We start from the raw sequence: 27,381 nt of genomic DNA, 5'->3' as shown, positions 1-27,381 counted from the left end.
TTCCGTGCATTATTTCAGGCACGAACGGGTACCCGAGTAGAACCACCGACGTTTCGTAAGCTAGCTGGATAGCTTCCTCACATGAAAGAATCCAATTCGAACCCACAGCGGTGAGGGGCAAGTGGTTTGAAGTCAACGACCTTAACCACTCGGCCACGGACGCCCCAATTGTTCTAGAGGAAAGGCTGCAAGTAACACTAGCGGTAGAAAAGGAAATCGTGGTTAGGTAAAGAAAGTTCGCATATTACAAAGGACTTAAGAGGGGCAATACCCATAGTGCGTTATAGGCTTTTGGAGTTTTAGCAATTTCTATTTGAAAACAAAATGTTCTTAGTTATTAAATTCTGACTGTTCCGAGTTAGGCGACTTTTACTGGCATATCTTTTATTCGACAGTATTATATCGAAAGTTCATATGGTTGAACAGCTGCAACACCATAAAATTATTAGTGTCAAAAGGATTATTCATGATTGCCACACTTCGCATTCAACTCATTTTATACAGCCAGATTAATTTTTTCTCACTTCAGTTTGCAAACGATACTGTAAATGTCAAGCATGTTCAGATAATCTTATTTGTGACCTCACCAATGACTGCTCAACATAATTAATGATACAAATTGATCTCAACTGTTCATCGTGCTGGATGTTTGGTTTCAAACTGGTTTCTCATCCTTCAATTTAACACTATCTACTGGAGACTTAAATTAATGGTCAACTGAAGTAAATAAACTGACAAATACTTCAATATCACTGAAACTCTTGACAATTTAGTAAAAGTTCTCATTTTCAGTATTATCAATTCAAGTAATTTATTTCACAAGACACATGGTGATATTGTTCAATTTCTATGGTTATTTATATAATAGGTAAAATGTGTTATACACTCATTCCTTCTATCTCTACAAAAAACAACAACAACAAGATATGTATACTACAATTATTTATTGAATAAAAAAGATGTTAATAAAACTATGTCACACAATTTAAGATTTAATGCAACAGTACATTTGAATAATTTGACTTTATGAAAATTTTCAAGTAAGTTTTTGATCAATGATTAAAATATGGGTCAGCGTGAAGACTTGAGGTAAATAAGGCAAATATATGTCATTGTCTGATACCTTAATGCACACTTGATCATTTTTTTTTGTCCATATTTTTCAGAATCAGTATGTCTCTGAAACATATTCCTCATTCAATTCATTTTCCTATCATTTCTGACAGTTTACAAATAAAAATATAATAAAATAATACCATGTGCTCTTTTTCTTACCAGAGACAAAAGTAATTTTTGGCCTGAAATAACATGTTTAAATTCAGTACCATATAATTTCATGTCAAAAACCATATCTACTAGTAATAATAAAGCATGTTTCTGAAGTAAAATGTAATAAATGTGTTAATATGGAAAAACTATTCTTGTTTGTTTTTTGTTGTTTTTTTAACAATAATAATATTTCTGTAAATTTAATTATTTCACAAATTCTGAAAATCATAACATATTGACAAATTTTACAAATGTTTAGTACTTACAAAAATCATCATGAAACAAAAGTGATTTTCTAGATCAAATTACTAACAAGTCTTATCGATTATGATGATGTTTTGTTGCTGCTGTGATAAAATCACTTTCAAACATTAAATAAAATTTACAGAGTTAAAAAGTATATAAATATTGCATGACTGTGGTAATTCCATTAAAACCTAATGTTTCTTTTTTCCATGTAGAACTTTTTTGTCTATTCTTAATCAGAATCTTAAAATAAATGTTCGTGCCAGAACAGAGGTAAATTTATCAACTTTTCTTTTGTGTTGAAATATAATGTACATGATAGATTTTTAACAAAAAATACAGAAAAATGGACAACATTGATACTATGACAACACTTCAGAATGTTGATGATAAAAATAATGGATGATGATGATGAATGACCGATGATGATGAATGTGGACGATGCTCGACTCTACCACCTCTTCCTGAATCCACCTCCTCCCCCGCCGCCGCCACCACCGCGACCCCAACCACCACCACCACCTCGTCCTCCACGGAATCCTCCGCCTCTACCTCCTCCTGCAACAGAAAATAACACTTTCACAATATCTATTGTGACTACATTTATCCTAGTGGTAATAATCCGCGCAGTCTGATCAGGATCCATGCTGTTCGCTTACAAACCCTATTACAAGAAAGGAAACTGATGGCAAACAGCATGGATCCTGATCAGACTGCGCGGATGCGCAGGCTGGTCTGGATCCATGCTGATCGAAAACGCATAACGTTGGTTTCGTCGTGACGCGGCTCATATCTATTGTGACTACATTTATCCAAGTGATAATAATTAAAAGCAATTGGACAATTTCTTTATTTATATATATACTTACTAGAACCTATCATTAAAAACTACATTTTTATTAAAAAAAAGAAAAAATTTTTTTTTTAAAAATCAAATATACATTTAACAAGAGCCATCATCGAGCGGGGACAACCCTGGACTTTTTTTAATTTTTCCAAAGTGCAATACAAATGGAACAGTTTAGAAAAATCTTTCAAAAAACTAATAAAAGAAATCATTTAGTTTTTCCCTTTTTTTATTTGAATAGGTCTGTCTGGTCACACTTGTTGTTTTGACCAAGTATGAATCATTTCCATAGATAAATAATAATGTTTAAAAAATACAAGCAAAATTCAATGACTGACAGTCATGGTCATTTAAAGTTCAAGGTCATCTTAATTATTTGGTCACAAGTATTGTTTTGTCCATGTATGTATGATTCAAATCCATATATAAATAACAAAATTAAGAAATTTTGACCAAAATTCAATCATTTATGAATGACGGTCAAGTTAAGCCTGGTCTACTTGAAGTTCTTATCCCAAGGGTTAATGTTCCAAAGTATGAAAACAATACAACCAAGAACTTGCTAGGACTGTTACAATACCTCTGTTAAAATGAACTGGTCTTAAAAAGTTCAAGAAAAATTACATCAATGAAGGAAATAACCACAAATGAACTTTTCTTTTATTAAGTGTAAGCTATTTACCACCATATCCTCCACCCCCGCCGCGGCCACCACCATATCCACCTCCGCCACCACCACCCCAGCCTCCGCCACCTCGTCTGTTGCCGCCACCACCACCACCACCCCAGCCTCCGCCACCTCTACCACCGTATCTACCACCACCTCCACCACCGCCCCAATTACCTCCTCTTCCTCCACCATAACCTGAAACCAAAAAACCCAGCATATTAAAATATCATTTTAATGATTTTTCTTCACATAAAAGATGATTAAATCTCATTTCACGGGAGAAAAAAATAAATTAAACATTGACTACAAAGGAACAAGTCGTGTTTTCATTTCGGACTTAAATGCACACACTTTATATCAAAGAATGACACTCCACTTCACAGGAAAAGGACCAAATAATTCTGCGTATAGCCACAAATGGGGGTTCAGACAAAACCTTCTAAAAACAATCATCTCGTAATTAATTTCAAGTTTTTTTTTCCATAACACAAATCTCTGCTTCTGCCACTGTACTAAAACTGATCGCATCGAGACACAATCTCGATTTCAATAATTTCAGAAATAATCTGGTTCTGATATCCCTGAAGCCTTTCAATCATTTAACCCCCCCCCCACCCCAAAGAGGGAAGAAATGAATTTCAGTTGTCAGAAATAGTAATTTCTTAAATATTTTACCTCCACCTCCGCCGCCACCTGTACGAGCCCCACCGGCACCTCCTGGTTTGTCATTAGCGAATGCCAACTGCACAACACGGCCATTTATTTCCAAGCCATCCTTATCCTTCTTAGCCTCTTGAGCTTCTTCAACGGACTTGAACTCGACAAAACCAAACCTGAAATTACATAATATATCTTGTTCTAATGTTTCTGACAATGAACTTTACAAATATCTGGAAAAACACTTCTGTCTTCTTTTAACATGGTAATGCAATTACAAGAGGGCCATGATGGCCCTGAGGTCGCTCACCTGTATATAGGCCCCCCCCTCAAACGTTGCAGGGCCAATTTAACCCAAGGGCTTTTATTTGCACAAACTTGGTAGACACCCATAAGAAGATGTTTCATGCTAAACATTTAAGCTCTAGCTCATTGGGCTTTTTAAAAGAAGATTTTTTTAAAGTTTTTACTATACACATATAGTTAAAAACAATGACACCCCTGGGGCCGGGCCAGTTTTGACCCCAGGGCTTTTATTTGAACAAACTTTGTAGACACTTACTAGAAGATGTTTCATGCTTAATATCTAAACTCTAGCTATTTGGGTTTTTTCCAAAGAAGATTTTAAGTTTTTGCTATACACATATAAAGAAAATCAATGACCCCCGGGGCGGGGCCAATTTTGACCCCTGGTGTTTTATTTGAACAAACTTTGTAGACACTCACTAAAAGATGTTTCATGCTTAATATTTTAACTCTAGCTATTTGGGTTTTTACAAAGAAGATTTTTTAAGTTTTTGCTATACACATATAAGGAAAATCAATGACCCCCGGGGCGGTGCCAATTTTGACCCCAGGGCTTTTATTTGAACAAACTTGGTAGACACCTTTTAGAACATGTTTGATGCTAAATATCTTAGCCATAGCTCTTTGAGTTCTTTAAAAGAAGATTTTTTTAAGTTTTTACTATATGCATATAGGGAAAATCAATGACCCCCCGGGGCGGGGCCAATTTTGACCCCAGGGCTTTTATTTGAACAAACTTGGTAGACACTTATTAGAAAATGTTTCATGCTAAATATCTTAGCTCTAACTCTTTTGGTTCTCTAAAAGAAGATTTTTCAAGTTTTTACTATATGCACATAGGGAAATTCAATGACCCCTGGGGCAGGGCCAATCTTGACCCCAGGGCTTTTATTTGAACAAACTTGGTAGACACCTATTAGAACATGTTTGATGCTCAATATCTTAGCCATAGCTCTTTGAGTTCTTTAAAAGAAGATTTTTTAAGTTTTTACTATATGCATATAGGGAAAATCAATGACCCCCTGGGGCGGGGCCAATTTTGACCCCAGGGCTTTTATTTGAACAAACTTGGTAGACACCCATTAAAACATGTTTCATGCTAAATATCTTAGCTCTAGCTCTTTGGGTTCTTTAAAAGAAGATTTTTTAATTTTTTACTATATGCATATAGGGAAAATCAATGACCCCCCGTGGCGGGGCCAATTTTGACCCCAGGGCTTTAATTGAACAAACTTGGTAGACACTCACTAGAAGATATTTCATGCCAAATATCTAAGCTCTAGCTCTTATGGTTTTTTAAAAGAAGATATTTAAAGTTTTTTCTTTCGGTTGCCATTGCAACCAGAGTTCTGCATGGAATTAAATTCTTTGAACAATTTTTAAAGGTGACCACCAAAGGAACATTCCTGTGAAGTTTGGATGAAATTGGCTTAGTGGTTTATGAGGATATGTCATTTAAAGTAAAAGTTTACGGACTGACGGACGCCGGACGAAAAGCGATCACAAAAGCTCACCCTGTCACTTTGTGACAGGTGAGCTAAAAAGGAAAGAAAATCTAGGTTCCTTGCATCCTTCATAAACTCATCTTACATACGTTTTAATCATATCATTTGATCATAAATTCCGAACTTTCGAAACACACGACAACTTTCTAATGCTTAGTTGCTTACAATGTGTATCGTAGAAGAACTTTCGTTACAACAGGGCAAGATATCTCTAAATTACATTTAGTTACCCTTATTTTATCTCACCTAATGCCTCAACATTATGTACAATAACTCTCAGAGGGGTTATATATTAATTTAACATAAAATCGATGTTAACATGCATGTTATCAAAACCAGAAATATCATTACCCTTTAGACTGCCCATATTCATTAGGTGGTATTCTGCAGGCTTCACACCCATCAAACAATTCTTTCAGCTCATCCTCTGACACTTGGAATGACAGATTTCTCACAAACAAAACCTTAGATGGGCCTGAAAATAAACAAGAACTGTTGTATAGCAGGTCAGATCATAAAAATAAAAGACAAAAACTAAGTCAAAATAAAATTTTGATCAACTGCTGTTTTGTCATTTAGGGATTTTTAAAAAAACATGATTTTCATATTATTTCAGAATTGCATGTTAATTTATCAGGAGAATTGTATAGTTACATGTATTTTCTATATACACTAGATTTTGATAACTATAATCATGAAAACGATTATTACCAAAATCTTTGTCTTTGCCTTTTCCACCATGTTTACTCTTCTCATCTGTGTAGTCCAGGAAGATTTTCTCACCATCAAGTTCCGTCTCCTGTTTATCTTTCATTACTTTCTCTAGGGCATCTTCATTATCAAACACCACATATCCAAATCTACATATACATAATCATTAATGTCAAAACTTCAATTTCATTCTTCAATGCTTTTTCTTGTGCGATATAATTTTTTGTTTGTTGTAAATCATATTAGCTTATTCTTTGAGAATTTCTTAAGAATACATCTTACAATCAGAAAATACTATGACTTCTTAAAATTCTCTAAAAACAAAATCACACGCATGTAAAAATCTATTCCAAAAATTGAAAATATTCAATTATATCCTTTTTTACCAAAATAAAAACCCCAACAATTAATAAGTTTATATAAAATCAAATAATTTCACTCAAAACATGCCTTCGTAATTTTACCCAAAATAGAAACTTGGTAAAAATCCTTGAACATTTAAGCTTACTACAAAATTAAACTTCATATACTATAAAGAAAAACAATAGAAAAGAGTTGTACCCCTTGGAGCCACCTCCTCTGCTTTTGGGCAGCCGGACTTCAGTGACGTTGATCCCTTCATCAGGATCTTCAAAAAATGACTGAAGTTCCTCTTCTGTGATGTCCTCCTTTAATCCCTTCACAAACAACGTTTTGGAATCTCCTGATATTATATCAAACAATAATATTTGAATGTATCATATATAACACGTTTCTTACAAATATATATAGACAATGATTGAGTGTAGGTTCAATACTGCATTATATAATGAAATGAATATAATTCTATTATGTGAGCCTCTAGCGAGCATATTATCTTATTAAACAAGTTAAAATAAATTAAGTTATTATTCTATTCATCATATACATAAAGGAAACATTTTTAGATAAAACAATATTTTACATCGACACTCCTGTAGTATAACACTAATATTTAGTGCTCTTTTTTGCTGTTTGAATAACGCAGGTGTTGTCACATCAAAATATATGCACAGCACGGGTATGCGATACATTTTTTTTTAAACAGAACACAAGCAATAAATATAATGTACTAGCAATCTCTTTTATATCCATGGAATGGTTTGAAGTTGATTATTGTGACGATTTCACATTCAAGCAAAGCAGTGACATTCAAGCAAAGCAGTGATATAAAACTGCTAAAATCAGGGCTGGGAATCAAAACTGCGTCATATCCTACAAAATGTAAACAAACGCCGCCATCTTGGAACAAAAAAATGTATGTTTTTGTTAATAACTCTTTTTGTTGGAAATGACTGAAAACCAGATATATGTATTAACACGCTAAACTATTTTCCGCTTCGTTCGGTATATGTTGCTTGCACAACTATTTTGTAAAACAAAAGTTATAGCGAACTTGCAACTCGAAGCGGAGCAGAATTTTTATGAAATTGTGTGGATACGACGCAGTTCATATTGCTTTATCTATCGTTTCTCCTTCAAATCAGTTATATACTCGTTTTCAGAGTTCACCATAAACTTCAAAACATAATTTTGCATCATTTACTAAATTTTCATTAAAAAGAGATGTTTATTTTCTTCGAAAATAATGATTTTTACGAAATGATACGACGCAGTTGAAAATAAAATATGATACGACGCAGTTGTATTTTCATTGCAGGCTGCATATTGGCTTTAAACTATTTAAATTATGTGCTAGGTATGCTAATAACGTCCAACAACATTTCTTGTTTACAACTTAAGTCAAAAGCAGAGGTCACTCATTGGTTCCATAAAAATGGAAATGTAATACAATTCTATTAAGGCTGCATTTTTCGGTCGCATTTAAGTACCTATCATATTAAGCATCTACAAATTCCGAAAAACTGTATCAAATGCAATATACATTGTGCAATAAACACGTGATCGCACAACCATATGACAACGTGTTCCAGTGTTGCCTTAGCATGCTTCTAAAATTGTTCCCGTGAGATCGAAATGGGAGTGATTACAAATTTTGATACAAAATTCAATATTCCAGTGTAACCTCTCCTGAACCCTTTACTAGTATTCATCAGGAATGACCTTTTTTAAAAAAAAAACAGAGAGAAAGAATTACAAATTTTGAAAATGTCTTTTGCTATCCGAAGAGAGCTATGCGCAAATTTCATGCCTACCTTTGTTACTTGTAACTAGCAATAATTTCTGTCAATTCCGTTATTACTTATGTCTTTTACGTGCCGATTTTATTGTATTCATTTTCTTAATCGGTGAGAACAGATGAGCTTTATTATTTGAAACTGAACATTAAATTTTTTAAATTATATTATAAATGGTTAAGCTACAATATATTTTTGCAAGTAGGCTATGCGTTCCGTTTAGTCATTTTATGTTCAGCGCCGCGGAACTTTACCCATGATGTTGTCGTATTGCATTTCTTTATCGCCGATGAGGAAAGGTCTACGGAATGTATTTTCTATATTTGCACTTAAGTATCATTCTTCTCCATTAAAAATCTTTAAATTTTCAAAATCAAGTTACATATGATACAACTACAGATTATTTTGTAAAGAAGGTGTCCGTTTTGCAAAGGTATTTTACGCTGTGCACCGATAAATTTGATACAGATATAGCTAGGCAGACATGATCTTTCAACAGTATTGAAGAAGTTTTCACACTATTGAACAGAAAATTAAGGTCAGATTATCGCATCGAATTTTCAACAGACTAGAGACATGGCATCTTAACATCCCTTCATACTAAAGTGTGATTTTTATTTGATAATGAATTGCCTGAAAACTTAAACAAAGGTTTTCAGAAAATGACTTCACAGAGGATTACCCCCTGTTTACATTGAAAATTTCTCTGCTAGTCATACCGAAATAAGAAATTTAAATGTTATTCTCTTTATAATTAATTCAAATATTTATAATCTTATAACTTCACGCCCGAAGTTAATAAAAAAAGCTGCTTATTTGTACAGCTGACGTTAACAAATTTTGTTGAAAAAACAAATCAGACAGGTGTGTCCGACCGTGACCGAGCTGTTTATGTGTACTGAATTCAAATCACTTGCTATGAATTCGAAAACCACCAGGGACTTTTTATTCTTTCGTGTGGAAAACCTATCAAGCTAGATTCAAAATGTCGATGGTTCTCTGCAGGTGCAACATTTTGCCTGAAATAATGCACAAAGGCGCACCTGAGGTCCTCGCACCTAGTAAAGCTAATGTGTAGAGTGAAAGTTTGTTAACAAACCACAAAAAAGCAGTCATTACCCAGAACATGCAGAACCACAGTTAATTTAGAGCGTAGCTAGCCAACATGGATTCAAGTTAATAGATTTCTATATTTTTTTGCGAATAAAAAATAGGGATAATATTGAACATACAGGAAAATATAAGAAATTATTTCAGATATTATGATCAACTATGTAACATGTTTAACTGAAAAGTAGCTTCCGCAATGTAAACTTTCAAATTAAATGTTATATTGGACATGACACAATGTATTCTAAATAATCAAAATTAACAGAACATTGCTATACACCGCAAATGATCTGGGTTTTTTTATCTAGCGCAAGTGATTATTCCATAAAATAGAAATATTTTGCCAAAATTATCCCTGTTGAAAAGACTGCCAAAAATACAACTGCGTCGTATCATATTTTATTTTCAACTGCGTCGTATCATTTCGTAAAAATCATTATTTTCTAAGAAAATAAACATCTCTATTTAATGAAATTTTAGTAACTGATGCAAAATTATATTTCGAAGTTTATGGTGAACTCTGAAACAAATATATAATTGATTTGAAGGAAAAACGATAGATAAAGCAATATGAACTGCGTCGTATCCACACATTTTTCATAAAAATTCTGCCCCCCGCTTCGAGATGCAAGTTCGCTATAACTTTTGTTTTACAAAATAGTTGTGCAAGCAACATATACCGAACGAAGCGGAAAATAGTGTAGCGTGTTAATACATATATCTGGTTTTCAGTCATTTCCAACAAAAAAAGTTATAAACAAAAACATACATTTTTCGTTCCAAGATGGCGGCGTTTGTTTACATTTTGTAGGATACGACGCAGTTTTGATTCCCAGCCCTGAAAAACACCCACATGTATTTATCATAACACATAACTGAAAGACTGTTAAAAGACCCAAAACTCATTGTTAAAATATTAAATTGTAGTATTTTTCATGTTTAACACACTCAAGTTTTATCACTTTAATATGGCTATATATTAATGTTTCTGACTAAATACCAACACAACTACCTACAATGAGGTGCAAGTTTTCGTGGTTCTCGGCACATCTAAGCAATTCAGCCATTTATTTCCTTACTATAATACTAGTAAACACACTAACCTCCCTGTACTCGACCGCCACTCTGAGTTTCCTGTGTTCTAGGTTTAGACTTCTCTATTGTAATTGGTTCACCATTCAACTCCTTCCCATTCAATTCAAGAGCTTTGTCTACATCTTGTGGCTTTACATCAACATAGCCAAACCTACAAACATTATTATGTGACCTATTTTAGAGATAATTAAAATGTCCATTTAGTCCTCCGATATTCTCTACTATTACAACTGAAATTACAAGCGTAAATAATAACGGTAAAATCATGGTTATGGTTAATACATGAAAAATGTTTCAAACAAAAGTTCAGGGCAAAGAACAAAACTTTTCACTATGTGAAAGCCATACAAATTTGGCTAACAGTGTTCCTTGGTCGATATCCAATCACAGGCAACTACTACTAAATAAGCACACTATATAATGTTCAAGTATAAGCACACATGATAAAAAATTCTTGTCCTATTTCCCCTCAACTAATTATGTACAGGGTGTAATAGTAAAAGATTTCATATATTCATATAGGCACATTCTGGTAATAAACACAAATCATGAAAAATATCAACAATTCAAAAAGTACAAAATGTATGCCCAAATATATTGTTTTTTCATACACAAATCAATACAATATCATTGAATCATTGTTACACATAACACAACAATCTTATAGGGCATGAAACACACAATCACTTGCAACAAATTGAAACTTCTTTACTGGGAATGTGCACAAGAATTTTGTGCATTTCTTTGGAATATTAGGGACACTGACAAGCCGTTCTTGGGTCAAGCTAAAGATGTAATTTCCCTCCTAAAACAGAACCATGATTTCTTTTACTTATTGGGCATGTTTGTACATTAGTTAACAATTTTTTGAAAACATTTTTGTAGTACAATATTCTTTAGTTTACATAGTACATAGCCAGGACTGTTCATATATCAAATGACAAATCCACATTATTCATCAATTCTCTAGCATTTAGAGGTTAATTGCTGGAGGTTTAGTGCCAACAAACTTTTCTTTTGCCTACATTTTTTGTAGCTGCATTAACTGTTAAGCATAGATGTGCGAGTGTGGGTTAAATGGACCATTGTTCATACAAAACATTTGCCTATGTTTACCATAAATGTTAATGAATATGTACTGAAACAAGAATTATTTGAATCATGTAGAAGAATGGTCGTTGATACGCTATAAATCAATGCTGCGGCCAACATAAAGGAAGAAAATGAATAAGATTTAAAATAATAATAACAATAAAAGATCTAAATAAGATATTAAGACTGACTTACTTGTGGTGACTGTGATGCGGACCATCATCTGTACATCTACAGGCTGGAAGACTTGGAGCCATTCATGCTGCCGGTTTGCCAGTTCAATTCTATATATCCATCATAGCTACATTAATACCTGATAACAACAACAAGTCTATAATGATCCCTTCAAAAATTAACATTTTGAAGTTATCAATGAATAGCGACTAGTTCTAGATATTCCATGTAGCTATAATGGACAATTTGAAACAGACAGCTAGCCAGCTTTCAGACTCGGAGCAATATAATGATATATGAATACAACAGACACGGAGCAAGAGATTAAATGAGACACGGAGCAAAAAAGTAAAATTCGGAGTGCAAAGACAAGAATAGGTTTACCATACCCGCAGACATTCTAGATTCGGTGTTTTACCATTTCAGCAGACATTTCGGTCACTCTCTTTCTTCGGACAGTTTGGTTGTTGCCACGGTTACTACAGACTATACGGTCAATAAAGCTACTACTAAGATTGATATTTAAATACAGCCAGACAAGGTACTTGGTGCTTGGACTCCTCAGTCATATAAGCTATTGTGAGACCAACTCGGTCAATACAAGCTGCCAACAAAAACTGGCACAGCACAAATAAAATATGTGTTATCGGCCAGGTGCAAAAACTAGTATAAATCAAGAGACTTATCATAAATTGATATGCATGACAGCTTGTAAGTGATGAAATGCTTAAAATAAAACATTCCTTGTTACAGCAAATATCCCATACATCAGACACTGGATGATATTAACGATGACTTCTTGTTGCTATACAATGTGTATTGTAGCATTTCTCCACATACCACCAGCATTTGGTATATCGACACTAAGCCTTCTGAATTTCTTTAAAAATCCATCTTCCATATATGGAACTGTCCATTATCAACTTTGGGGTTGTCAAGAATAAAATCTGAAGTCCGGCAACAGTAAAGATCCTGGTCAGTTTAAACAGATGTGCAGGCTGGTCTGGCTTTATACTGTAGTCGTCTAATTCAGGCGGGGTAAATAAGCATTGTAGTCGACAGCCCATGTAAACAAGTATGATGACATTTATGTCAAAAATTATCACTCAACTAATGATATATTGATATCATATCGAACTAGCTTTTCTACCCCGTCTGTACTTCAGCTTTGCAGCCAATCTATCTTAACATGGTAATACCAGTCAATAATGCCCAATAGGAGACAGGTCCAATATGATACATTTTATGTAACATAGTGTAAAAAGTATTATCTTTTTTCTTCTTTTTGTTTTTGTTTTTTCTTTTTCATTTGAAATATTGGATAGTAAAATAATGAATGATAACATACCCAAGGATCTGTTAGTAATTTTGTTTATAACTGTACTGTTATCAGTTAGATAACTTAAGTGACATTATGCTTATTTTGTCGCTGTCAAGTCCAGTTGAATTAGTAATATTATTTCAAAAGATTGTCAATTATAATTGTGATTGACAAATACCAAAGAATAAAAAAAATTTTAAGGTACAATATAAAAACTACCTAAATCATAAAAACACTTAAATCCATTTTTAAGAAATGATTATAACCAATACATTCTGAGAAATTTATATTGGTTATTTTATCACTGTAAAATGTAAATTTGAACACAATCACGGCAAAATGTCAAGTTCTTTTTCTTTCTATCTGTTTCACTTGGTTCGGCATAATGTCACTTTAATTTTTCTGTTATTACGTATTTATAAATAATCAAACTGTTACTAAATAAAGTTATATAACTTGAATATGTATTCAAGTACCATTGTTCAATAATAAAATTACAGTCAATAGGTTATTATTTATTGGCTTTCTTATAAATTGGCCTTGTACTGTCATATTGGCTCACAACTAAAAAACCAAAATGGAATGTACCAAATTACTAGAAGTAATCAGGGCTAAATTCAATATTTTTACTTTTTTTCTATATATATCCAACAAAACTTCATCTTTTCATGGCAAATGCCTTGCCCTACGGTCAAACTTGCAACTCCTGGATTACAAATGGGATTCTCTCCCTTGGAAGCAAAACCGGCAGACAAGTAATTATGAAGCAATACTAGTATGCTCTCAAATATACTATCTTAGGCAAATCATACAATTCAGACCATTATTTCAAAGATCTATATATCTTAAATTCTTCTACTGTTTAGAAAGAAAAATATCACCAAACTGGTTTTCTTAAAACATATCAATGTGGTATTTAAACCAAAGATATATACATTTATATGTAAACAACCTTTGATGACAACTATAAAATATATTGATATTGTCAAGGCATTCGGACAACTGTAAAATCTGTTGTTGAAATGATCGTTACCCTTATAAATTAATTACTATAAGGTTAATGCCATGATAACTAAAAATAAAGCAGTAAAACGGGGAGCTAAATGTGTCCAGAATTGTAATATATGTTCAAACATTCCCATGATCAAGTCACAAACACTGATATCATTGCCTGCATATCAAAATCATCTCTTAGCTAAACAGAAGGGGTCTATATAATATTTTAGAATTTCTCTACACAAAAGTCTTATAAATTGTAAAACCAGACTATAGAGGTTGTCTATTCCTATATATTTTTTCACATCAAATACTTTATCTGTAGTCCATTCTGACGCCAAGTATACACAACTGATGTCTTAAAGCAGACATATGAAAGTATCCTCATTGTCAAAGAAGCATGCCTCCAGATTAATGCTTATTTTCATGACATTTTTGGAGATGTATTTAAAAGTAAAATATTGTTAAGTGAACAAAAGATAGTAATTTAAGCATTGCAAATAGCTTTTAAAAGGCACTTACAGTCCATGTAAATTTCCAGAAAGAGGTCAAAATATTAAAAACTTGCAAATCAATTAGTAATTGCACATAATGATAACATGTAAATTATCACTTGAATCATTTACATTTCTTAAAATCTTAGTACATTGTTCTTAAGTTTGATTTTCTTGAAATATTTTGGCTCATCTGGAGGCATGCAGCTTTACAATATTGTTACTGCATAAGAGATGAAAAATTAATAGTGGCTCATCTCTTCTACAGTAAGTCTAGCTAATATTCGGACATAATCTGGCTACAAAATACTATATAGTAGAGATACAGTAGTACAGTCCGAGACCATACTGGGCATCTACAATATAATTCAGTTTTTTTCTTCTTTGATTGGGTTTTACCCTACACCAACACAGTAAATGCCACATGGCGACATTCAAACTATACTGGTGGCGGAAGACCTCGGGTTCAGGTACCCCACCGTGCATTATTTCATGCACGAACCAGCACCCGAATAGAACCACAGACATTTCGTCGCTAGCCGGAACAATTCAATATTCATTTCAGTATCAGACATGAAGTATAACTTCTTCAAATTATCCTTTGATTACATTTAGACAATTTTTGTGTCTGTTATGTGCCATTCCTTATTACAACTATATTTATAACAATATGGACAAGAGACAGCTGAAAAATAATAGTCTACATTGGCATAACTTCCAAGCATTTAACACATATTCTTATCAACTTTTTCATCATGGTTCCTAAGGAAAGTGAAACAAGAGACTCTAGGATATTTTAGGGGCATTTCAAGGCCAACAGGTCATTTTAAAGATCCACAATGATCGCCTTAGTGGCATCAGATTAGACTAGTAACAAACCCACTGTTCCATATTCACTGAATAGGCTGGCCATATGTATTTCATAACACTTGTTTAAAATTGTAAAAGGAACAAGCGATTGAAAACACAACTATGAAGTGTTTAAATTAAATTATAAACAGCCCTTTTGTGTTAAAGAAAATATACGATTAGTTTACTGGCTGTTTCATTTATAGAGTCTTAAAGAGGTTTAATATTCATGAAATGTAGTATTTCTCTTGCATTTAGTTTTATTAAAGCTATGAATCTTTTAATTTATAATTTTATTACACAGTCCATTCAATATCTTTTCATCAATTCATCTTTTGTGTCAGGAATTGTCAGGAATATTTTTCAAGGATTTTTGGAACATGACCCATACCCTTGTCCATGGAATTGGGAATTTCAACAATATTTTGTTAAAAAAATGGAAATAATGCATGATGATTAAATAAATGCAAACAATTACTGTATAGGATGGCATCTTCAAGCAATCAAGCACTACAACAGTAAAGAAGGCCTTATTTTCAAAGATTTTAGATTTTTTATAAGGTATTTTTGTTCTGTAAATTTTAATTTGGAATTTTTTCCTGTGGATAGGGAAAACTATATACTTTTTTCAATTGGGAATATGACTGAATATCGGCTATAATATAAGCCCCCAAAAAATCCCTGAAGACTTATCAAATGGCAAAATATCCTCTCTCTCTCTTCCATTTCAAACTAACCCAAAACAATACAGTACAGCAATCCTCTATGACAAAACTTTAATGGTCCTTTCAAATAAATTATAAATATAAAATTAACAGTCCATATCTAAAATACTTGTATGACTGCAAAAATACTAATCTGTGTTACATAGAAACAGTTCTTAGATGCTATGCTGAAATTTGTTTGTTTGTTTGTTTTGGGTTTTACGTCTCATCAACAAAAGTATAGGTCATATCGCGACATTCCAACTTTACTGGTGGAGGAAGACTTCAGGTGCCCTTCCGTGCATTATTTCAGGCACAAACGGGCACCTAAGAACCACGGACGTTCCATAAGCTAGCTGGATAGCTTTCTCACATGTAAGAATACAAAGTCCCTGTTGGGATTCGAACCCACAGCGGTGAGGGGCAAGTGGTTTGAAGTCCTATGCTGAAATGCTCAGTGTGCAATTTATTTTGTACAGGATATTATGTATTGTAGTTTGTGTTTGTGTGTGTTTATGATACAATAGAAGCATGGAGACAAAAAATAACAACTTTATCATCTACATAACTACCAAATACAGTGAGGGTGGCTACAGATCTGATATAAACATACTAATGTTTGTTTGTTTGGTTTTATGTCACACCGACACAGTATAGGTCATATGGCGACGTTCCAGCTTTACTGGTGGAGGAAGACCTCAGGTGCCGTTCCGTGCCAGACTAATGTCATATGACTTCAAACTGATACTGTAATTACATTTTATTTTGCTGTAGTAACTTAAAGAAATTTTAGTTTATTATGCTTCATCTCATTACTGCACCTGTTTGCATGTCTTTTCATTGTAGGATCTTGTTTAACTTAAAACATCAATTTGACAAATAATACATGTTCTTTGTCAAATAAATAAAAGATTAATATTAGACTTTCAGCAAAATAATTACTGAAAAACAAAAAAAATAATTACTGGAAAAAAAACACAAAAACAATCAAATCAAAGCACCATTTCAGTTTTGCAAGCATACAAGAGTGGCCACAGTTTTAGAAAAAAAATATCTCGCCTAACATTTCTTTGAAAGCGCAGACTTAATTTTGTATACAAGTCAGTTTTTTTCTTTTCCCCAACAAAAATCTTTCAGAAAAAGGAACTCTTCAAACATGAAAATTAACAGAGTTACTTCTATACTCTCTCGTTCTGTAAAGATTTCACCAATATTTATTTTTCTAGACACATGTTGGCAGAGACTTGGGTCCTCACATTTTCCTGCCTGTGAAACTGAACTGTGTTATGAACTACTCAATAAGGCAACTTGCTTACTCAGGGGCGTAAAATGTACAGGAAAAATACCTTTTGAAGCCAATTTTTCTTGGGTTTGTAACATCAATGCCATTCATTTCAAAGAAACCTCTCAGCGTGTCAGATGTAAGATCAGGGTCAAGGTTACCGCAAAACATTGTCACTGGTCCTGCAAATATAAAGAAATTATAGGGTACCTTAATGTGCACTATCAGTTATATATGCTCACCTTTTCCACAATTATTGACACATAGCAGCCTGCAAAATGTTAACAGTCTGACCAGACTGCATAATTACTGATATTCCTTCAATCAACAATGACATCATTTCAAAGATAACATGCAAGTCCATTCACTAAATGCAGAAATCAAAAGGATAATTACCAAAATATCAAAGATATTTACATATTTCCTAGGCAAATTTAAACATCTTTTCTGTAGTAAATTTTTCAGCTTATACTCAAAGATGACTGCACATTATATACAATAAATCTATTATATAATCTTGTTATCAGGTATGCCAGTTATATTACTGTTTGGGTCTGGTTCGGTCTTCATCTTTTTGGCGGGAGATTTTTCCTCCTCATCATCATCATCTTCATCATCTCCATTTTCTTCTTCAGCTTTTCTCTTCTGTCCACCTTTCTCTGAAACAGAAAACATGTATTGACTTAGCCCTAAAGTAATTAATCATCATGTTTCCCTATGCAATACAGTAATATCAAATAATCTTAATTTATTCTTTGGAATTGAATAAGGAAAGATAATTGCACATGTACTACATAATAACCCGATTAACCTCACTGTCAAATTTCAATTTTTTAACATTTGTGTTTCTGCTTTTTCTGCCATTTTAGGAAAAGGGTACCATTAGTCCTATCCCTATAATTTTAAGCTAGGTAAATTTGAGGAAAAAAGTTCACAACAATAGACCAATTATGAATTTTTGACACCACTGTTAGGAGTTTCTTTCAAATACCTCCTATTTATAGCTCTAAGTAATACTAATAGACAAGGTGCTTGTTAAAGGACATAACAAACATTACTCTTAAACTTATAGAAATTATAATAATTTGAGCCTGTCATGACAAAACCAACATAATGGGTTTGCGACCAGCATGGATCTAGACCAGCCTGGGCATCCGCTAAGTCTGATCAGCATCCATGCTGTTCGCTGTCAGTTTCTTTACTTGTAATAGAGTTGGTAAGCCAACAGCATGGATCCTGATCAGACTGCGCGGATGCGCAGGCTGGTCTGGATCCATGCTGGTCGCAAACGCACTATGTTAGTTTTGTCATGACGCGGCTCATTTTTACAAACCTTGTTGTTGTTCTTCATCAGCAGTGTCTTGATCACCATCTGTGGTTTGTTCTTCTTCCTATAAAAAAACAACAATATTCTGCCTAGTTAAATTTCCTCATTAAGACAGCCCTCACCTTATTCTGGAACTGGGGAGTTTCTTACCTGCATTTATACAAGTTGAAGTATGCAGATACTGACTTCCCTTCCTGTTATACTGTCCTTCACTCCAATCTTTACATTGCGAGTCTAATCTACTGTGTAACCTGGGGCTGAGGTTATAAAGAAATATTCTAACCTCAAACTCAGATCTCGGGTATTTGATTGGTCAGAAACAGGTACAGAATGTGAATGGACCAATGAAAATCCGGAGATTCCAGCTAGATCTCAGGAAAATGTTTTATAACCCTGGAGCCAGGATACAATTTAGTGTACTCAAGACTGAAATACGACTTTTAATGATAGTGGGCTACTTATGTTATTGAAAACTTTCAAACTGTAACCAATCTGGTGCATTTATTCTGAAAAAACCTTCAGCCAATTCTTGTGACGCTTATGGAATTACTGTTTTAATATATTCATGTTTGTAACCCTACTAAAATCTACATCTTCAAGAACTACTTTCTTTGTTAACTCTAGTCCCATTTCACAATGCAAATACCTGCATGAGGAGATACCAATCCATCTTTTTCATCCTATGATCAATATACATAAATATGACCTAGGAACTACTTTCTATGAAGTAGCAGATGAACCCCATTTTGCAGCTGCATACTGGAACTACTTTCTGCCCCACTTACTTTATTAGCATTGTCTTCTTGTTTGGGCTCTTCACTGTCTTCTACTTCCTGTGATGTTTCCATGTCATTGCTTGGTACATCCTGACTGTCCTAAATTAACACAGCACATAGCAAATACTAAATAGCCAGAATATAACAGATTCATGCAGCTCTGCAAGCATATTATCACCCAAGTTCAAGACTTTTCAAATTGTAACATTTGTATGTTGTAAGGAAAACAAACCTTTTTTTTCCATTTCACATTTTAAATTGGTGTTAAAAGGTATTGGTGTTTTGAATCAAGTGTTTTCCTAAAAGCAAAAATATAATTCCTCCTCCCCTTTCAAACTGAGAAAAAACTTTACAAAATGACATTTTAAGACAAACAGATCTCAATTTTTTTTTTATCTTAATTGTATTACCTATTTATATATATACATTTTTTTCAAATGTAATATAATAGTTGTTAGTTTCCAATATTCTACAAATCTTATTGCTGGTTTTTGTAAGAAAAATGAAAAGATCAGCCAATTTTAAACATAGCAGTCTTCAGCTTAGGTGATATATCTGCAGCTTAAACAATACTCAAATACTATGCTATACTATACTTCAACACTTGAAATTATTTTTCATAGCCTCAAAAGACCAATATATTTCATGCCATATCCACATAGTATCAGAGTTACTGTAACTGTATAATGCAAAGCTTGAAAATTTAATTTTCACAATCTCAAGCATATATATTACAGGGCTGTTTTCCCCATTTACAGTAGTGGTTTTTTTATGGCTACTTCCTCTCTGAAAATTATTTAAAATCATGCAGTTTTCTCCCCAAATCCAATTTCCATAAAAGTGTTTTCTTCAACATTTTCAAAAATAAATATAAGGGAAGGGTCCCTGCAGTACCTTTGACAGAAGCCCTGTATTAGAAAAGGCTGTAGAAATAGTAACATTTTAAATGATCAAGCTTTGCTATATATTTTTTCAGCAAAATAAAAACAACACTTAGACAGCAAAGTAAAGTTAAACAAAGCAAAATAAAATAAGTCTGGAAACTTAGCAGATCCAAAAATACTGTTAACATTAACAAAAGATATGCAATATTGAACAGATCAGGTAATTATTTCCATGGTCAGCTATGACTAACTTTATACTTTCTGTTAGGGCCATAAAAGGGGTCAATTTTCACAAAAAGTGTAAAAGAAAAGCATTTTGGGGTCAATTTTCTCAAAAAAGCTACAATAAAAACATTATGGGGTCAATTTTCTCAAAAGGGTTGAAATAAAAACATTATCATTTTATAGTTTAGAATTAGAAAGTTGTTGATCAAATTATAGCAGTCAGATTTATGCAATTATCATGTCAGATCCATATTGGGAATTTTGCTGTAAAAATCCAACAATATGGCTTAGAACCAATGCATAGTTGAATTCTACAGAAATTAAATAAGTTGCAATCCTGTAAGTTTATAATTTTGAATAATTGTCTAAAGAAGAAATGTGTACTTGTATATATATAACATTGCTAACATTCAGTAACTACTTGAGTAGTACCTTTACACTGAAAATAAAAAAAATATCCAGCTATTGCAAAGCAACAATGAACAATATAGAATATAAAGCATCAATTGAATCAGCCGTAGAGTCAATCATTTTGTACCTCATCATTGTTTTCTACATCTTGTGTTTCCTCCTCTTCTTGTACCTCTTCCTCCACCTTCTTTCCCCGACCACGCCCTTTACCCTGAAAATAATACAACTTTTAATTGTACTAATATAGTATTAAAATATTTACATTATCAGGCATATTAATTTTTTTGTGATAAGCAGACATCCATTACAGGCCATCCTTAATAAAATGTTTGTTTGCAGTTACACGACTGACTCACAAAATTTGCTCCTACTCAAATTTTTTTTCATGGTCAGAAAATTATGCCTTGTGCTTTGTTTTCGTTCTGTTAAAGGTTAAAAGAAGAAATAAAATGAAGGTCTTATTAAATTAGAATTCAGTAATTAAACTAATTTAGTAATTGTTACCAGATTATCAAAGCATATATTGTCCAGCATTTTGAAATTCCATGTTTATTTGGGAGTACAGTTAAATAAATAATAAAAAAAAAAATTGACCTACCTACCCACCTTGAAAATTCTGGGTCGGGTTACTGCAAACAAACATTTTTTTAAGGATGGCCGCATAGTTAATATAGCTGAATATGAAATTATTATATTTTTAAAGAAAGTCGGACCAATTTCAACGGAATTTTTCCTGGATCAGGTGAAATTTTGTAAATTCATTGAAACAAAGAAGGGCATACATGTATATATTGTTATATTAAGGTTTGTAAAATCAGTCAGAGACCTATGAATAAACTGTTATTCTATGCCTTAAGGTCTGACGAGTGCTAATTTAACTCTCAATTTTGTTGGAGAACAAAAAATGTAATCATCTTTAATATTTTTTTAACAATTTACCACATAACCCTCATTATAATCCCTAAAAACCTTAAGAGAGTCGGAGTAAATCTTGTCCTATGAATTTGACGTTGTTTGGAGATATTTACTTCTTTGCAAGCAGCATCTTATTATAATTGCTCATATTAAAACCCATAGCAAGATTTTCCTGTGGAATGATAAACTGGTCAGTCACTGAGTCAGCGTATAAATACATTAATTTTGGTTAGGTATTATATGATTGAATGCAGGGCTTTTTTTTCAATTTTGGGGAAAAGGCCTGGCCTTTCAGTTGGGGAAAAAATGCGCGATAAAATGACATTTTGGGGAAAATCTATTACATTAAAAAATGAGTAAATAACTTTAAAATTAACAATAAACACATGCCCTAAAAGTCAGGTGAGTCATAAACAATGAAAACAGTTCAGATCTTTGGCCTTGAATTCCTTAAACATACAAAACCATTTTTTTTAAGTTGGAATCACTTGATTCAATATCATTTGTGATGTTGCCAAGCTTCAACATTGTTGTACCCTCCTCACACACCTCCCCTATTTATTTCAGAATGGTTGCTTTGATTTTTCTATGTAAAAACTGCATTAAGTTTTAAATTAATTAGATGATGATTCCCAATGGACATTTTGACACATGATGCACAAAAATCAATTGACTGATTTATGTTTTGTAATTTATTTACTTAAACTAACACATGCCTCTCCAAATTCAAGCCGAAAATCAAACAGGAAGTAGGTCGCGAAAATATGTGATAATAGAATATTTTGCCGATTTTTGGTATTAATATAACTCCATGTTCCTCCAGACTATGATTGAAATCTGTAAGAATAAATAATATTACATATTTTTACAAATGTTTGCATATTTTGAGGAGAATTTTCACAAAGACAGAATTTTTAGAGATATGATCAGCGTAATGGAGAGGGTTGCCGATCGTCGGCATAATTTTGTACTTTTTACTTTTTAATCGGTAATATCAAACACTGTAGGCCTATAAAAATTTGAACTTTTTGAACAAAAATATGATTTTTTAAACAAGCAAGCCATAATAGTTGATTTTATTCAGACCAAGGGGAATTTTTTAGCTCAAGGGGAATTTTTTTTCAGCTGGGGAAGTAGCCGTTAAACGGCTACAGTTATATAGCAAAAAAAAAACCCTGTTAAATGTAACAGTATGCTAAGATTCAGAACAGTTTGATGACATCAATTTTCACTAAAAAAAATTTCAAAATCATACAAAGATGAAACTCACCCCATTACCTTTGTAAAATATAAACAATCAATAAAACAACTTGTCTTAAAGTTACTAAGGGTGTAACGGTTTACCAGTATACCGATATATTGCAATATGAAAAAATAAATTTCGAACCGCGGTACGATTTTTGGAAAACCGGTATTTTATAAAAATCATCATTTTCAATTAATTGCCTTCTAATTTTGTACAAATTTCACATAAAATCTTTAATTGGCAAGTTTTGTTGGCGCCAACGTAAGATAAAAGTATCCGACAACTAGTACACTTAAAAGTCAATAAGCGGCCGCATAATTTACATAAGCGGCCCAGATGTGAAAGGTCACACGCGACTAGTTTTGTTTATCAAATTGTGTGACACTACTTTCTATTTATTCCTTACATTTTTATTAAGTTTCTACTAAAAATATATACATATAATAATAATATATAAATGTTACTCCATCTTTACTTCAAAACATATCAGGACCTTTCACTAGTTCTGGGGAAGGCGCCCTAGCCCTTTTTTGGGGAAAAATGTGCGATTTTCACACTTTTGGGGAAAATATATTTTCACACATTTCGGGGGAATATCATAATTTATTTGCATATCTTCCTCCAATCACATTTAAGGTTTACTATAGTACTAAGACATTTTTTACAGATCAATTTATTGCCCCTTTATATTAACTCATATTTCTTATTTATAGTATTTTACGTTGGTCATTTGAGGTTTCTTGGTTTGATTCAGAGGGTACATTATTATCAGTTTACACTGTATTACTGGCACTGATGTGCTAGGCTCGCTATTTCCGACAGTTGGGCATGTTGTGCTACTCGGACACATGGGCTTGCTAGGGGATACATGTATTGGATTCTGTTGCACTAACAAGGTCATCAATTCATCCAATTTTTAATAAAAAATTACAAACGTCACTCAATCGTATTGTCTTCTTGTTCTGTGACATTGTTTACATTAGTGACATCGTATCGGTCGCCATATTGTCATAACAAATCACATGTGCACTAAAAAAAAAGGCAGCAGGGATTTCCCATGCTGTTTTTAGAAAGTTGCAAACTCAGACTGAGGCTCTGAGTTAACATCAATTGTATTTTATTTCATGCTTTCCAGTGTTTTATTGTAATATATCAGATGATTATATTCTGATAAACCACTAGTGAAATTTATAAAAATAATTTTCCCTGTAGCCGAACTATATCTAAATGCGGATGAAAAGAAAATCATAACTAAATGGAATAACAGGCAGAAATAAACGCCGTCATGCGTAAATTTTGCTTCTTTATGAAAAGAAAGTCGATGTCACCATACATGTTAAAAATGTAACAAAATTAGAGAAATTTAACAGAACTATATTTCAAAATTGATGATGTGACGTCATGATGTGATGACGTCACAAAGGAGAATGCGCGACGTTACGCGGCAAAATCAGTAAATAATACTTAAAATCACTTAAAAAGCATGAAATAAAAAGAAAATTTATTTGTTTTACATATAAGATTGAAATATATTTCATTCGTGAACACCAGCTATTATATTTTCACTCGTGGCTACGCCACTCGTGAAAATATTGCATCTGGTGTTCACTCAGTGAAATTATATTTCAATCTTACATGCAAAACAAACAAATATCCTCTATATATCAAGGTATCCCTCTATTGGGTTATTGAATTATAAGCTTTCATTGGACAAAACAATTATCTATTTTTAAAAAAGAAAGTTTGTTTACAAGTTTTATTCTTCAGTTAAAGGGGAAATATTTGCCAGAAGGGGAATTTTAGTCTGTTTTTGGGGGAAAAAAGGTAGTAATTTGGCTAGGGGAAGTAGCCTGATACAGGCTACAGCAAAGAAGGGTAAAAAGGCTCTGCATATACACGACAATACGTACTGCAATATATTGCAATACGCTTCAGCAAAATGGCAATATATTGCAATACGGTTTTTGCTGTATTGTTACACCCCTAAAAGTTACATTAAATAAATATGAAAAAATATTTTGCCGTCGGCCTAAAAATCAAACATTCTACAGTTTAAAAGTTTTGTTGTAAATCTCATCAAATATTGTTCATAAATTAGGATTTTAAACGGGAAACCCCACGGTAACACTAAAGTTCGTATACAAATTTTTACATGCAAATGAAGACTATAATGAGCTAGTGTATGCGCTACGTCACAGTTTTATAGTTGCTATCCGGAACACAGCAAATGTGATATTTTCTTGTGCAAACACACTTTAACCGTTTAAGCTTCACGGTGCACTAAACCTGGGGTTCAGTAAAAGTAATCATCTCGTAAAAAGATTAAATTTGTATGAAAACATCCGTTACAATGCGGAAATATACCGTTAAATTAGGACTGCCACTTATAGTCATGTTTGTTGATTTAATATTGATGTACGGATGATCCAAAGGCGGAGTTTCTCATGCAAACAGAAATTGTACTTCCCATTTCGCCACAATGAGGTTACCTATTTTTATGCTAATAAAACTCATTTTGGTTGTCTGGACACAAAAATAAGACCTGGAGTCGATATAAAGCCCAATTTATTAATGAAATGTTGCTATTTAGTTTTTTATGAAATTTATTAAATGTAACTTTAAGGTGTGGATTTTATTGTAAAACTAAAAACAGCAAATTTCACATGAATATCTGTAAATTTATGGATTGAAAAATCTTTAAATTTCTATGCTGTTTACGGACAGTCCATAAATATCATGAAATCCTAGACCTGTAAATACCCTGGCTGACATGTTTTAGCATTCCTCAAATCAACCCTGTTCATATATCATTTCAAGTTGAATGTTACCTTTTTTGAGACTGGCCAGTTGGATTTTTTTGTAAATGATTGACCATGAAATTGAAAGATCATTTGATAACACTTTTGATTGCAACTTGATTATTTTTCCCAATCGATGACTTTCAATTAAAGAAGATAGACTCATAAGTTATCCTACACATCTTAATGTATTATATGGATTCATAAAAACTTTGAATAAAAATATACTTTTTCAATCTTAATAAAATAATATTGTACCACGTGCATTGTTCAAAACGACATGCGTGGGTCGAAATTTCTTGAGTACGAATAAAACTAAATCTGGGTAAATTAACATAATTGTAGACTTTGAATCATCAAATATTTACTGCAATTGAATAAAGTAAGTATTATGTCTTCACAAGAAATACAAAAATATTACTTTAGGGGATGCTTTTCCACGTCTAGCTGTTCCTTTTCCTCGTGGCATTTTCTAGGTCTATGGATGGCTTGGTTTTACTTGATTCTGATCTATAAAATATTACCAATATTAATCGAACACTGTCATGTCTATTTCCCGTCTTGACCGTTTTTAACCGTAATTTCGGGAACATCATGATATCTATTAAGTTTTATTTATTTTTTTTAATCTGATTACCAGCTTATAATTTATCATAAGAAATACGGATTGCAAATTCCCGTATCCAATAAAAGGTAACAATGCTGAATTATTGCGTAGCAAAATGCACTTTTACATTTCTTATTCATATTTTCAAAATTATCAAACCCTGACTGAACAATTTTATTGCCAACTAAATTATTTTGTTGTTGTTACTAAATAATGAAACTGTCAATCTTGTCTTTGAATCTATATCATGTTATTTTTTATAATCTGCGGCAATTCGAAATATTAATCTATAATAATTTTTACAACTATTCAACTAAAAACCTTCAATAAAATTCTATTAACATGTACGTCATGTACTCACAATAATATCACACATGTTAACACTACAACAATACATTTAAGTTTGATAAAACGTTAAAAAATAATTTTTAGGATATTTTCAGTCACAATAGTTATACTTATACGCGAAATACATTGGCAGAGTGAATAAGTTACAGATTTGACTTAGGACGACAGTATAATTAACGGGATGCTTCTATCAAACATCCTTGCATGACTGTATATAATATGGTTGGCTTGATTTGGAGTAGAAACAACGGATAAGATATAGCTACCTTCAACCACAGACATTAATAGCTAATACATTGACAGACATTTGCAATAATCCAAATAAAATTCTCGACTTTTCATTGGTTAACACGCTCTACA

At 32.8% G+C, this 27,381-nt stretch overlaps 1 protein-coding gene across 4 annotated transcripts; it reads right to left on the bottom strand.

The window, feature by feature from the left end:
- Positions 1-925: 925 nt before the first annotated feature.
- On the bottom strand, positions 926-18,972 carry LOC132740940 (nucleolin-like). 4 transcript variants are annotated; one of them, XM_060729000.1, is made up of 10 exons: positions 18,818-18,972; positions 18,030-18,143; positions 17,549-17,666; positions 10,581-10,744; positions 6,773-6,914; positions 6,212-6,360; positions 5,852-5,975; positions 3,708-3,865; positions 3,045-3,227; positions 926-2,073 (listed from the first exon to the last, which is right to left on the bottom strand). In XM_060729000.1, the coding sequence occupies exons 2-10, from the start codon at positions 18,052-18,054 to the stop codon at positions 1,967-1,969; spliced, it is 1,170 nt and encodes a 389-aa protein (XP_060584983.1). In that variant the 5' UTR covers positions 18,055-18,143; positions 18,818-18,972; the 3' UTR covers positions 926-1,966. The 4 variants fall into 4 exon arrangements, with proteins under 4 accessions (XP_060584983.1, XP_060584984.1, XP_060584985.1 ...); XM_060729001.1 differs by having other exon boundaries at positions 10,581-10,723; XM_060729002.1 differs by lacking the exons at positions 18,030-18,143; positions 18,818-18,972 and adding an exon at positions 11,860-11,977.
- Between the last annotated feature and the right edge of the window lie 8,409 nt (positions 18,973-27,381).

This window comes from Ruditapes philippinarum, unplaced genomic scaffold, assembly GCF_026571515.1.
Source record: "Ruditapes philippinarum isolate M1 unplaced genomic scaffold, ASM2657151v2 ctg3781_1_1_1_1, whole genome shotgun sequence".
NCBI classification, from domain to species: Eukaryota; Metazoa; Mollusca; class Bivalvia; order Venerida; family Veneridae; genus Ruditapes; species Ruditapes philippinarum.
The sequence above is the reverse complement of the archived record's forward strand: the minus strand, read 5'-3'. Positions and strand labels throughout refer to the sequence as shown.

Excerpts from the sequence above, each read along its gene's own strand:
- LOC132740940 (XM_060729000.1), bottom strand. The coding sequence starts at position 18,054 with ATGAAGACCGAACCAGACCCAAACA. Across the intron at positions 6,361-6,772 it reads AGAGGAGGTGGCTCCAAGGG|ATTTGGATATGTGGTGTTTG; the intron begins GTACAACTCTTT and ends ATGTATATGTAG. Across the intron at positions 3,866-5,851 it reads GAATATGGGCAGTCTAAAGG|GTTTGGTTTTGTCGAGTTCA; the intron begins GTAATGATATTT and ends ATGTAATTTCAG.